Source organism: Alnus glutinosa, chromosome 3, assembly GCF_958979055.1.
Source record: "Alnus glutinosa chromosome 3, dhAlnGlut1.1, whole genome shotgun sequence".
In the NCBI taxonomy this organism is placed as follows: Eukaryota; Viridiplantae; Streptophyta; class Magnoliopsida; order Fagales; family Betulaceae; genus Alnus; species Alnus glutinosa.
Window position 1 is genome coordinate 21,047,691 of NC_084888.1, and position 12,400 is coordinate 21,060,090.

Here is a 12,400-nt window from a genome sequence, read left to right on the forward strand (position 1 = left end):
TTCCATTTTCAATAAACGGCCTATCTTGTGCACTGAAACATTATATAACAGGTGGGGGGGGTGGGGGGGGGGGGGGGGGGGGGTGGGGGGGTTATTTAGATGGAAGAATCTAAATCCCAAATAAATATGAAAATGAAAACGATTATTATTTGAAGATAGAAAACTGGGAAGTGAACAATTCCCTGACAACGTCATGGGTTCTGAATTCGGTAGATCCTAGATATGAAAAGCAAGCACTTTAGAGCAAACATCACATAAATATCGATAGATACATACCACATACAAATATGCATGATAGGTAGTTGACTCGAAGTATTTGCTTTTCTTATTTGGAATCCCTTTTTATTATCCTACCGTTTGTGTGTGTGTATGTGTGATACAAAAAACAAAAAACTCGAGATAAAAGAAGATTAAATACCAAAAGAATCTGGAATTATGGTCTTCCTGTATTCTGTGGCCTAACTGGAGCACTCTTTGTAGGCTTATTTAGTTCCTATCGAGTGTTAGTTTTGCGTCTCTTTATTTTAAAGAGGTGTTAGGTTAGCATTTTTTTTTTATGAATAACAATTTACTAAAGATAGAAGGCAAGGCCCTAGTACACGATAGGTATACAAAAGATGCTACCACCCCAAAGATGTCTGAAATTTAACAAGATCTAAGAGATTTGAAGAGGAAAAGTTAGGAACATAGATAATAGCTAGGGGCAGAACTAGGTATAGGCTTGGGGACAGCCGCCTAGCTACACTGGCTGGTAAAGGAAAAAGGGGCAAGCAAATAGGTAAGCTAGATAACTTGCTCTTGATTAGGGTAAGGCGACCACCCTGAGACAAGTAAATCTTCTACCAACTAGCCAATCTTCTTTCCATTTTTCAACTACCCGTCCCATATGGCTTTAGATTTAAAAGCACCCAATGGAAGTCTCAAATAGGTCAAGGGCAGAAAGGAGATGTTGCAGGTGAGAATACCGGCCAGCTCTTCCTGATGCAGAACTTCCCCCACTGAGACTAATATTGATTTTCGAAGATTAACCTTCAGGCCTGAAATCGCCTCAAAACACAAGAGAATATGGCCCAAATTATAGATTTGATCCCGATCTACATCACACATGATAAGTGTATCATCTGCAAAAAGGTCTGATATTTCGATGCCTCCTCGGAATCCACATAAGTATCCACCAACCATAGCTCTAGAGAGCATCCTACTAAGAGCCTCCATGACAATCACAAAGAGGAGAGGCAAGAGAGGATCTCCTTGTTAGATGTCCTAGGAGCTACCAAAGAAGCCATGACTACCATTGATCAAGATAGAGAAGTGAGTCATGGAAATATAAGCAGTCATCTATTTCCTCCATATAGAACCAAAGCCAAGACGCCCAAGGAGATATAGGAGGAACTCCAGTTGATAGGCTTTCTCCAAATCCAGCATAGACAACGCATGGAATTCCCGATTTCAACCTGCTGTCCAGACACTCATTTGCTACTAGAGCTGAGTCTAGAATTTGTCTCCTCCTATAAATGTATTCTAACTGTTCGATATCAGTGGATAGATCCCAGCACCTGTTTCATTTTGATAGCTAGGACTTTAGCCAGGAATTTATAAATGCTCCTCACCAAACTGATGGGTCTAAAATTGTTACTTCCCGCTGCCCAATCTTTTTAGGGATGAGATGAGAGCAATGAAAGTAGTATTAAGGCTCTTTTTGAACATCTCATGCTCATGAAAATTGTGGAAAACACACAGCAGATCCTTCACTATAGCCTAACAAGACTGAAAGAAAGCAATGGTGAAACCATCAGGGCCCAACGCTTTGTCTCCATCCATACTAAGCAACACGTAAGGAACCTCTTCTTGAACGGTCTTTTCAGCCAATTCTCTTATGTAGAATATAAAAAAGGAAACTCCAAACCCATCTAATTTAGGGTTCCATCGAATTGTTTCATTAAAGAGATTCTTGTAAAACTGGATGATTGTATCATTGATCGGAAGTAAGAGTGTCATCTGCACAAAGACTGAAAATTGTTTCTCCTTTGAGAGTTCGCAATATGGTGAAAAAACCTCGTGTTGTTATCCCCCTCTTTTAACCAAGTCACCCAGGATTTCTCCAAATCTGCTGTCACATTGCCCCCCTAACTTTCTCCTCTTCTTCTATAGATCGCTCCTCTTCTAAGTGATCAAGAGACTGTATCTCCTACAATAAGGTCTTCTTCCTCTCCTCTATATTACTGAATACCTCCTTGTTCCAACGTTCCAAATCCAATTTCAGCCTTTTGTAGTTTATTAGCCAAGATAAAGCAAGGAGTACCAAGGAACTGATACGAATCCCACCTGTTTCACCATATCTACAAAACCCTATGTTTTCAGCCACATGTTCTCAAATATAAATGTATGGCCCTCTAGACAAGCCTCCACTGTCAAGCAAGATGGGGAAATGATCTGATAATGGTTGTGGAAGACAGGGCTAGATCAAATCTGGGAAATGCTCTTCCCAATCCAATGAAACTAATAATCTATCAATCCTGAACATAGAGAGAAGGGTCTTGAGTATTACCCAAGTGAAAGACCCTCTAGCCAATGGAATATCCATCAACCCATGCTCTGAAATAAAATCTTAGAATCCCACATGGCAGAGGTTACCCGAGTCGCACTAGCCCTTTCGTTCTGGAAACGAGTAACATTGAAGTCACCCCCAATGCACCAAGGGACTTTCCACCAACTAAAGACCCCTAGAGCCTCCCCCCACAAATAGTGCCTATCTACATCAGCACTGGGGCCATAAACCCTCAAAAAAGCCCAAACGAACTGATCCAGAACAGATTTGAACTTGTAGGAAATAGAGAAGTGCCCGCCACCTATTCAATGCATTCCACTACCCGTTTATACCACATGATGAGAATACCTACTGAAGCTCCTAAGGCTGGCAAAGCAATCAACCCCATGAAAGAACCACCCCACAAACCCTGGACAATACCGGCTGTAATCTGTTTTCCATTTTAGTTTCTTGGAAACACACGACATCTGACTTCCAACAATCAAGAAGTTGCTAGTACTAACTCTTTTCCTTCATCATTAAGACCCCGAACATTCCAGCTGAGAAATTTCAGATTCATTGTGCAATAGGAGCCATGCCACGAACTCAAGAAGATAGGCGGGGTTTAAAAGGGTTCCTCTTCGAATTGTAATTCACAGAGCTAGAAAAGTTCAGGAGTTCCCTAACATCCTTAACCCCGCTTCCTAGCAATTTTTTTACTACAAACCTGACGTTCCTGCAACATCCTTACAGCTGGATTCAATAGCAGCAAATAAATTTGAATCCTCTTGTTCATATCCTTCATATGAAACCCCCCAAAAAAAAATTTATAACCGAACATTTTCCTTTTGACCCCATCTGAGTCCTTACCATGTTTTGAATGGGAGGTTGAGGCACTTGAACCAATCACAAGGGCTACTACACCCTCTATGCAATAGGGTGAAGCCACAGAGACTCCACAAGAGTGCATAGGAGCTGCTACAGTATTCACCATCAATGAAATAAACATCCTTACCAATGTCGAACTCAGAACCTTGGGGAACCACTGCAAATACATCCTCTCAGAGCCACTGAAGATCCCACTTGAGAGGTCAAACAAAGGTAGAGTCTTAGTGTCAACTACTGGGGTAGGGTCTGAGCAAGGAGATAGTGGAAGGGTGCAGCAGAGGTAATAGACCTTGATGTTCCTAGCCGGTAGAGCAGACCAACCTACTGGTGAACCATTAGTCTTACTCGTGAAGTTGTTTTGCCTCTCTACCGTTGGTCTGGAAGCAATTTCCACCAACTCACCGCTTCCCGACAAAAAAAGGCACGTTAGAATGGAGATCATCGTTGATCCAATGACGATCCGAGAGAGTCCTTCGCCCGATATCGAAAACCGACCTGAAAGCCTCAGTTCGGGCCACACCTCATTTACAACCACAGGTTGTTTCCCAAATTAAAATGGGCCTCATGATAATAAAAATCAGAAGCCCAAGCATAAATAATCTTATGGAGAGATGCCCACTAGATGCACGCAGGCTGGGATGGACTATGGAGGCCCAAAAATGGGCTCGAATATACTACTAACTCATTGGAACAGGTTGACCTAAAATCAACAGGGCCTCCATGTTCCACTGGGCTCGAAACCCCGACAGCTCTACTGGCATTAGTTCCCCAAGGCCCCACCTGCGTTGGGCCATTAATGGTCTTACTTATACATGGTATCCATGAGAGAACGTTTCAAGATTTTTTTCTGAAAGGCGTGGTGTTCACCTGGCCCGTCTACACGGACCCTCAGACGGGGAGCAGTGCCAGCTCCCAAATGCCGAGAATTATAGAGACGAGGTACATTTTTGGATTTTCGTAGCTTCCATGTGGGGAAAATTATAGCACCCACCTTGTTGTCCCTTTTGTCACATTTTGGCCTTATTCAAGGATTGGATGGTAAGACGACGTTGTTAGAATTTGGTAGCTGTGCGGCAGCTCTCTAGTCGTGCCTCAGTGACCATACCCTAATGTGAGTTGCACTTGAAGAACCTCCAGGACCCCTGCCAATAGAGGTGTTCGAAGCAACGTGGCCTACTATCACCTAAGCAAAGGAGAGTTTCTCAAAAGCTAGCTAAGACACCAATTCAGGTGGTACGACTGTCGAGGGTTCCCATTTCATGGGTATGAAGGGAGACAACAGAAATTTCAACATGTCCACGAATCCTACCACCTCAACTTTTTCTTGCCCTCCATTATAAGAATAAAGCCCCTTCACCTGCCACCATTAAACTCTTTCAATCGCCATATACCTCCCATGAGGATTGCAACAACGTTGACCCAACACTACGCACTGAGCATCTCTGAACTTCCGTATGAAGCTTGCGTTGTTTTCCAGTGTAGCCACCGTGTCAATTGTCGAAAGTAGCCACAAAGCTCCATCTCTTCCCAAGAAAATTGACCAAAGATACACTTTCCCAAGTTCCACAATACATAACACAAAAGAGTTACCCCCTTGCTCTAGGAAGAATTCGAAGGGTTTTACTTATCAAAAAAAGAATTCGAAGGGTTTTGATTCTACGTGGAAGAACCTCCCCATAGGCCCTTCGAAACACTAACAGCCTCCATTAGATGTATTCCTTGCAGCAATCTCCTCAAACAACGTCAAAACCATCTTCCCAGAGACTGTTGCTAAATTTACCAAGGTACCCAAAAAGAGATTCTCTAATGGGTCAGGGCTCAGATAAGGAATTTTTTTTAAACTTAGGTCTCAAGATCAGTCCATATTGGGATATCAATGCAGATAGATTCAAGGGTAAATCTTCCAGAGATGGGGAAGCTCGGCATCACACCCAGCTCCAAGATGGTAAAATTTTTGGGTTGGCAAGGTGCAGTAGAGGAGAATGTAGTAGAACTCTTTACTTTTCTTGTTTGGTTTCTAAGAATTTTCTTTGGGAATTAGTTTTCTCAAGAAAATTTACCAGAGATTGTCTTTGTGGTTTTATGTTGCGCTCTCTCAAAGAGATCAAGTTAGCATTATTCGGTATATTGTTCACTTTTGAGTGTAAGGGATAATCTGGTAAATTCTTGATTTTGTAAGAGTTGCCCTAGGACTTATTGAGTGTAAACAATTCCTTGGGGCCACGGCCGCAAGCGAAAGCCCGAGCTTTATACGACCCATGTGGAGGGAGCGTTTTGCACAGTGTCCCAGGAACCTAGTCAGAGTGAAGCTCCGAATACCCCAATTATCAAAAATAAATAAATAAAATCTGAATTTCTTAAGTTTTTATCCATAGGGAGGGTTGACCTTGTTTATCTCCAAACCAACCTTGGCTTCAGACATTGTAGTTTTAGGCTATACCAGAACTCTCACATATTTTGGCTCATCCCTCCTCCCCCTTCCCCGACCCAGGAAACAAAAATAAGATTGAAGAAGAGAAGAATAAGTGCCGAAGAATTCATTCATGGTCAATAACTAAATTTTACACTGGCCTTCAACCTACCGCACACCCTCCTCCTTTACCCGGGCTTGGGACCGGCTGTGTAAAAAGATTAAGACACCAAACATTAACACAGGCGGAGTTAATGTAGTGATACATACAATGGAAAATTGAATAAACTTAAATCTGCCCTTATAATGGACAAATTATTGGATTAAGTAAATCACGTACCATAATGGAAATATATGGACCCAAAAATCTAGAGAAAGTAATATCTACAATGCAACACTGACTTTTGTAACAGATATACATAAGGTTAACATAAAAAGAATAACAAATAATGTATTGGAAAACTATGCACCAGTTGAAATGATCATAGCAGCCATAGTGTGAAACCACACACATGCATATAGGGCTTGTTTGACAAGTGACATTACAGAACAGAACAGAACAGAGTAGTGGGTTGTTAGTTTTTGAAATTAGTAAAAAGTGATGATGTGATATAAAATAAAAAGAATTTGTATAAAAAAGTGAAAAAGTTTTGTATTGTAGTGAATTTTTTTATTTGAATAGTAATAAAAAATTATTGATGTGATATAAAAAAGTGAAAAAAGTGAAAATGTTTTGATGTTGATTAATAGTGAAAAGTATAAAAAAAAAAAAAGTACATGAACAATACTATAATGTATTGTTCCTTGACAAACAATCCCATATTTACTCATAAATATTTGTGTGAATGTAACTTATATGTGTGCGTGTGTGTGTACATATTTATGAATGTCCTATATACATAACACATGTTGGAATATCTTTGAGTTTGTGTAGATGAAGAGAGAGAGGAGAGGGGGGGTGGGGGGGGGGGGGAGTTCACTTAGCAGCAAAGAGTTAGCATACCAGCCATTGTATAAAACCCATATGGATGTTCTTCATATCCAAACATTTCTCTTAGTTCTTCTCCATAAAATTTGTATACAAGCACCCCCAAGAATGCCACAATCTGTTAAAAGCACATATTCAAAAAATTTCATCGAGCACTTATTCAAAAAAGGAGAAATTGTCCAACCAGATTTACATGTACACCAAAAATCTACCCCAATATCTAATCAAAATAATATCTTCTAAGTAAATGTGAAGAAAAAAATGGATGTTACATGTCAATAGTTGCCCATGGAACTTCAAGAATAAAATAACTACCAATTTTAATAGAATCCACGAAGCATGAAAAATATATAAACTGCATTTTAGGTATCCAAGGGAGCAGAGATTTACAAAACCAACAAAAGGAGTTTGAGCATAAGAAATCAGCAAGCTCCAAATAAAATTATGTCTATTTTTTGATTGGGAGATGGATTTCTTTACTTTGTTCAATCAGTTGTATTCCATCCAATTGAGACGGGGTGGGGTCCTACATTGGGAAGATGAGGAGTAGCCCACACAAAGTGGGTGATTTATAAAGATAGTCATGCGTGCTAAGTCGTACATTGCTTAGTTACTAGGTCAAATTGGGCTTTATAATAGATTCTAGGGAAGCTCCAAATTGACTAGTCATTTTGGGATGATAGCGCAAATGTGGTTAGTGTTTTTCCTTAAGTCTTTACAAGTGATGACAAGCTTTGTTAGCCGCCCACCCCAAGAGAGAGTTGTTTGATGTAAGATCGTTTTATAATGCCTTGATTCCCTATGATAGTATTCATTTCCCTTGGAGGAGTATTTGATGAACTAAGGCCCCTAGAGAGTAGCTTGTTTTGCTTGTTCAGCCGCTTTAAGTAAGAACCCCACTTTGGATAGCTTAAGAAAGCTGCAGATCATTGTGGTAGATTGGTATTGCATGTGCAAAAAGAGTGGGGAAACCGTTGACCTCCTTTTACTCCATTATGATATAGCTAGTGCCTTATGTGAAACTCTATCTCCCGTTTCTTTGGATTAGCGTGGGTCATGCCTCGTCGAGTACAATTTACCAATGAATGGATGCCCATGATTGTTTTCCTACTTCCAGTTTTCATGATTTTTTATTATTATTATTATTATTATTATTTATCTTTTTCCATTTCTAGCTAGATATTTCTCTTGTATACTTTATGTGTACTAGATGCGCCCTTTTGCGTTTTAATGAAGTAAATTTACTTATAATTTTATTTTTTTTTTAAATAAGAAACCAATCTCATTAAAAAGCTTAAGGCGCCTCTTAGTACATTAGAAGTATACAAAATTCATAAAAAAAAAATATTATGATTGTAATCAAATTTAAAGCAACCAACCTAACTTCAAATTATATAGAAGCTCAACCCAAATGATATCATATTATGGAATTACCAAGTTTCATGATATTCAATCTCCAAATTTTCCAGATCTTATGGGCAACATATGGACTTCCACTCTGCAGTTAGTATTCTTGCAAAACGCTTAAAATTGATTGCCTCCTTCATAAAGCACACATGATTGACTGCAGATCTCATGCCATTAGTACATGGTGTACAAATTAGCTAGAATAAGTCACAATCAACACTGGACATAATTCAGAATTCTCTTTCAATTAAGCGCAATGATTAAATGAGCAGAGCTACATGCGAACAAGTTAGGTCTCAGCTCGAAAAAGCTCGGCTCAAGATTAGATCATTTATTAAATGAATAGGGCTTGAACATATTTTCAAGCTTGTTTATTAAACGAGCTGAATATGCCAAAGCTCAGCTTGGCTCGGATTAGCTCATGAGCAAAGTTTGTGAAAGCTCGACTTGGCTCGGTAGGCTCGTTCATATATATATATATATAATTACTAATATATAATATGTTAATTTATATATAATAATTTACATTATTATTTGTGTACTCTATATGTAACTAATAATTATATATAAATATAATATCTACGTATATGGCTGCTTATGTCATTTTGCATTTGGACCTCCATAACTAGGTACAGCTTTATTAACGAAACTACCGCACATGACTCACAGTTCAAGCGTGAGTCTTGTGCGGTGCAACATGTCCACGATTCGAATGATAGGAAACATACTCCTATCTGAAGCTCTAGCACCAGTAGATAAAGCTGTGTTATCTTAGAGTTCAAACTCTATGTTAGATAGATAAGGTATAATGTCAAGAAGAATTCTAGTTCTATTGTATATGAAGCAGTCATGTTTATCCTAGGAAGTTATGTTTATCTTCAACTCTTGTAATCTTCTATAAGTATCAATGAAAGCTCACATTGATGAGTAAGGTTAAACAGCCAAATATATCTAAGTTCTATCATGGTATCAAAGCCATATCATAGACAAACGTCTTGATCTATGGCCAATTCTGATTCCGAGTCCACTGCCTCTGCAACTTCGGTGGCTTCCACTGCCACTCAACCTCACCCACCCAACCCACAGCCGCAGCAGGTTGTCTTCACTCAACCCAACATGAACCACAACCTCAACATCAAACTCTCCAAAGGCAATTTCATGGCCTAGAGAACCCAAATCCTCGCCAATATCAAAGGCCAAGACTCATATGGTTTTCTTGACGGCTTGTCATAGCCCCCTGCTCAAACAATCCCGAATTCCACCACTGATGCTGGAGCTCCTACAACTACCATCAATCCAAAATTTCTTACGTGGAGTCAAAGGGATTAGATAATCCTCAGCGTCCTCATCCCCACACTCACCGAACCTTCTGTTGTTCATGCCATTGGTTGTGCCACATCCTTGGCTCTATACCTTGGTCACCATGTTTGCTTCTCAAGCCCGTGCTCAAGTTATGCAAATCTACTTCCAACTAGCCACGATCAAGAAGGGAAATAACTCTATCACCGAGTATTTTCAAACCATCAAGACTCTTAGTGACACACTTGCAGCCGCTGGTCAACCTCTCAATGACTTTGAGAGTGTCTCATTTCTTCTCAAGGGCCATGAATCCCAATATGATCCATTTGTTACATCGGTCACTACCCGTGTTGATCCTCTCTCCATTGACGAGTTATACGGCCATCTCCTTGCTCATGAGATGCATCTGGAGCAGCAAATTCCAGTCCTTGATATTCAACAACCTACAACAAATTTCTCCCCTCGGGCTCCCATGCAAAGGGGCCGAGGATACTGTGGCTATGGTGGACAACCATACAATTGTGGTCATGGCTCATTCTCCAACAACCGTGGTCGTGGCTCCTACTTCTTCTCTCCTGATGCAGCTTCCTCTTCCTGGCCTACATGCCAAATTTGTGGCAAACCCGGACATATTGCTATTCACTGCTACCATCGACAAGATTTGTCTCTCTCTAAATAGCAGCAGCAACCTCTTCCATAGGCCTACTACTCATCTCCAGTTCTACTAGCTGAGGAAACTTGGTACCCCGATACCAAGGCTACTCATCACATGACTAATGAGCTGCAACATCTCAACATAGCACAGGAGGATTATCATGGACAGGATCAAATCCGTGTGGGTGATGGATCAGGTATGCATATATCTCATATTGGTTATGCTTCCTTAACACTCTCTCGTCAAAATTTCATTCTAAATCAACTCCTTCGGGTTCCTTTGATTTGTAAAAACCTTCTCTTTGTTAGACAATTTGCCCTTGATAACTCTGTATTTTTTGAATTTCACTCTTCTCACTTTGTGATCAAGGACTCTCAAACCAGGATCACCCTCCATCAAGGTCGCATTAAAGATGGTCTTTATCAACTCCTTCCTTCTTCTAGTTCTTCGTTAATAAAACAAGCACTTGTAGGTGAGTGCACCTCTCCGGCTTCATAGCACAAGCGCTTAGGTCATCCTGCTTTTCGCACAGTCCAGCGTGTTCTTTCTCAATTTTAGCTTCCAGTTCTTCCAAATAAGGCATCATCCCCTTGCACCGCATGTCCACAAGCCAAGGGTCATCAATTGCCGTTTTCTGCTTCTACTTCTAGCATATGTAAACCTTTAGAATTAATCTATTCCGATGTATGGGGACCTTCCTAAAATCTTTCAATTAATGGAAATCGGTTTTATGTGTCTTTTATTGATGCTTTCAGTCGTTATACTTGGGTTTTTCCCATTTGTTAGTATTTTGGCCTTATTCTGTGTTTAGACAAAATCACTTATGTGTAATGATACGGTAAACAGGGATTCCACTTTCAGAGTGATGTCAGAAGATTCTGTCTGCGAGTCAGAAGAATTTCAAGTTCCCTGTCAGCCGTCCGGACGATGTGTCATCCTGTCTGGACGCCCATCTGTCTACTGTTCCATACGTCCGGACGACGTGTCATTCCGTCCGGACATTAGACAGACAAGCATCATCTGTCCGGACGACGTGCTTCTTCCGTTCGGACACCTACATCGTATCGAGAAGCTTTTGTACCAGCTTGCTCCGTCCAGACGTTTCAGAAGCACGTCCGGACGCCTATCAATTCTCGAACGGTTCTCTAATTCTTTCCAAGTTTCAAGAAAGGGAAGATCAATCAACCGTCCGGACGATGTGGTATCCCGTCCGGACGCGTATCTCTGTAAGGCAAGAATCGCAGTTCAAAATGGACCGTCCGGACGTCTGACAGCTGTCGTCCGGACACTGGTGCAACATCGTATATGGTAACTGCCGATTCGACTTCAACCGTCCGGACGTCTCCCCCTCATTGTCCGGACGCACGCGCATCAGATATGGAAATTGCGTGATGAAGTTTGTCCGTCCGGACGGCCATGGTTCACCGTCCGGACGGCCCCCAGGCATATTTTGCCTGACGCCCATTCTGACCCCCAGCCTATAAATAGGGGCCCCTGGCACTTAGAGCCGCAAGAATTCGGTGTGAATTCCATTAGAGCTCAGAGACGTGATATCTCCTCTGAAGCCGTTTTTCAAGTGTGTTGTGCTGTAAACTGAAGTCTATCTTAGAGGTAGACTCTAAGGTAAAGAGTTCCATTGAAGACCCTTCAGGTAGGTGAACCTAGTTGGGAAGCTTTCGTGTTGGGTTACACGTCAGAGATCAAGGTACGACCACTGCATCGGTAGATGTGAGTGTTACTGTCTTGAATCTAGCTTTGTCTTCTGAATAGTGGAATTCCTGGGTTTGGCTGCCCCGGAATGGTTTTTCTCTTAACTGAGTTTCCACTTCATCAACAAAAATCTTTGTGTCATTTAATTTCCGCTGTGCTTTAATTTTTGTTAACACTTGTTGCACACACTTTACTTTTAGAAGTCATTTCAATTTTTCAATTGGTATCAGAGCAGGCACACTCCATTGTAAGGATTTATTTCCTGAGTGTGATCCTCATCTCTTTGTGACTTCTATTTTTTGATTACACCTTTTATCATGAATTTCTCTCAGTTATCTGAAGAAAATCATGATATTGAGCTCTCTAAAGTTTTTGCAAAATTTGATAAACTTATTTCTCCAAAAGAGCTCAAAAAGGTGAAGCAAGAAAAAGAGTCATAAATTGTTCAGTTATCTGAATCAAATGCTTTAATTGACTCTTTGAGATCTGAGAATACCATGCTATTTAATATCATTG

At 40.7% G+C, this 12,400-nt stretch overlaps 1 protein-coding gene across 13 annotated transcripts in view; it reads right to left on the minus strand.

The window, feature by feature from the left end:
- Window positions 1-12,400, minus strand: part of LOC133864644 (uncharacterized) — a 60,893-nt gene that overhangs the window by 15,822 nt on the left and 32,671 nt on the right. For all 13 annotated transcript variants that reach the window (XR_009899539.1, XR_009899536.1, XR_009899538.1 and 10 more), the window contains one exon: window positions 6,829-6,931. Coding sequence is in view for 8 of the 13 variants with exons in the window: in XM_062301043.1 (XP_062157027.1) it covers window positions 6,829-6,931 (103 nt within the window). In the remaining 5 variants the exon portion in view is untranslated. The remainder of the gene's footprint in view (window positions 1-6,828; window positions 6,932-12,400) is intronic.